Consider the following 2250-nt stretch of genomic DNA (forward strand, 5'->3'; position numbering starts at 1 on the left):
TCCAGTCCATGGTTGCCTACATTTTATATAAAAATCGGTTAATCTAGGCGACCATTAACTGGACCAACTTTTTTAATACGGCAACTTTCAAATAAGCTTTCATTTGATATATGTGTCAGTCTGGTGCGCTCGCTCGCCTACGTCGCACGTGTCCACTTATTAGCCTACGGAACTTGTCTTACTAGCCAGTGTTTCTCGAAGTTTCATTTTTGTTTACAAATATTTCTATCATGCAGTGTGCTTTGTGTGGTGACGATGTTAGTGACGCTATTCGCTGTGGATCTTGCGAAAATAATATAGGATATTGCTGTGCTAACCAAACTGAGCAAGAATACAGAAAACTCAGCGCTAGTCGAAAAGCGGCGTGGAAGTGCCTAAAATGCAAAAAGCCAACACCTACAACTTCCAAGGCTACTGATCTTGATTCCATTATGGTGAAGCTGAATCAAATGGAGGTTCACCTTGCGTGTCTCCCAGGTCTAGTGAAAGACGTAAAAGATATAAAATTGGAGCTGGCTGAGGTAAAAAATTCTTGCGAATCAAATAGTGCTAATTTGACTAAATGCACTTTGCGTTTAGACGAAGTTGAGAAGAAAATACCCGATCTCGAAGCAAATAATGTCAAAATTAATTCACTTAGCCAACAGTTAGCTCAGCTTAAGAGTGAGATCACAAATCGTGACCAATGGTACCGTCTAAACAATTTAGAAGTTAAAGGTGTCCCACTCAAGAATAATGAGAACCTCTTCACCATCATGAAACACATCGGCGAGATAGTTGGGTTCCCGATAGAAACCAACAGTATTAATTACATATCCCGGATTCCTGTTCACAATTCTAAAGAAAAATCCATCATCGTTAGTTTCGTTAATCGATATATTAAAGAGAACTTCATTGCTTCGGCGAGACTGAGGAGGACTATATCAGCGGAAGAACTCGGATTCAAGGATTGTCATAACAAGATCTTTGTAAATGATCATCTAACACCTGATTATAAAATGCTGCTAACAAAAACGAAAACCGAATTGAAATCCAAGAACTATAAATATGTGTGGGTGAAATTTGCGAAGATTCACGTACGCAAGGATGACAACTCGAAAGTTTACGTCATTAACAACGAAAGTGATTTAAACAGATTACTTTAATTTGGATCTTAGTTTTCTTTTTGTCTTTAAAGTGTTCTCTGTTCGCTAAAGTTGTGTCAACCTGTGCTAACAACAATTTCGGCCATGTATGCCAAAGTTTGAGTATCACTGCATGGCCCGGCCCGGCCGGTCCAGCTATTTATTGTTATCGGGTGCACGGCTTATCGCTATACGCATTCCAGATGCGCCGCTCAGGGCATGCTCACTTAACTATATTTGTCTTCGTCTATCATCGACCTTTTAAGTTATGCTTAATTACTCGCTCTTTCGCACTTACTAGAAACCGCTTATGTCCTCTTACGATTTCTACTTTGCGTTACATTTATTTCCAGTTGCAAATGAAGTTATTTTACCTAATACGCTTATTTAAGTTAATTCACTGTTTACCTAGCTCGGTTAATTTGTTGATATGTTTTATTATTGCGTATATTGCACTCGTAAATGGCTTTAAATAATAACGAGGGAGGTATTTATCCTACAATTTATTACCAAAACGTGAGGGGGCTCCGTTCCAAAACTTCTTTATTTTATCGTAACTTAAACATTTCATCTTATGACATAATTTTACTAACAGAGACGTGGCTACTAGATGGAGTATTGGACACGGAGTTATTTGATGATCGATATGTCGTTTGGCGGCGAGACCGTGATCCGCTTGTAACTGGCCAAAATCGAGGAGGTGGCGTTATTATAGCTACTCGCAGGGAGCTGGCAGTCATTCCGCAACCTACCTATCAATCAACAGCCGAGGATCTATGGGTGACCTTGACTATTAAGGGCCATCAAAACACATCAATTAAACTGCACCTATGTGTTTTATACTTACGTAAACAAAATAATGGTAATACCTTCTCACAGCAATTATCTAATTTCCTCAACAGCCTAGGTGAAGCGGTATTACGTGGGTGTGATGACAAGTATTTAATAATAGGCGATTTTAATATGAGCAATATTATATGGACACATCAGCATTCTACTTTGATTCCCTCGAATTATAAAACTAACGATGAGTGTAGTTTAATTGATGAGTTAAACACGCTAAACTTAAATCAATATAACGATGTCCGTAACCAGTATGGTAAGTTATTAGACCTTGTCTTGTCCA

The 2250-nt window shown here is 38.6% G+C and overlaps 1 protein-coding gene across 1 annotated transcript; it reads left to right on the forward strand.

Annotated features, from left to right (window-relative positions):
- The first annotated feature begins 230 nt into the window (after positions 1-230).
- On the forward strand, positions 231-1145 carry LOC133516651 (uncharacterized). Its single transcript, XM_061849669.1, has one exon. It carries the CDS (start codon positions 231-233, stop codon positions 1143-1145), a length of 915 nt encoding a protein of 304 aa, XP_061705653.1.
- The last annotated feature ends 1105 nt before the right edge of the window (positions 1146-2250 follow it).

This window comes from Cydia pomonella, chromosome 3, assembly GCF_033807575.1.
Source record: "Cydia pomonella isolate Wapato2018A chromosome 3, ilCydPomo1, whole genome shotgun sequence".
In the NCBI taxonomy this organism is placed as follows: Eukaryota; Metazoa; Arthropoda; class Insecta; order Lepidoptera; family Tortricidae; genus Cydia; species Cydia pomonella.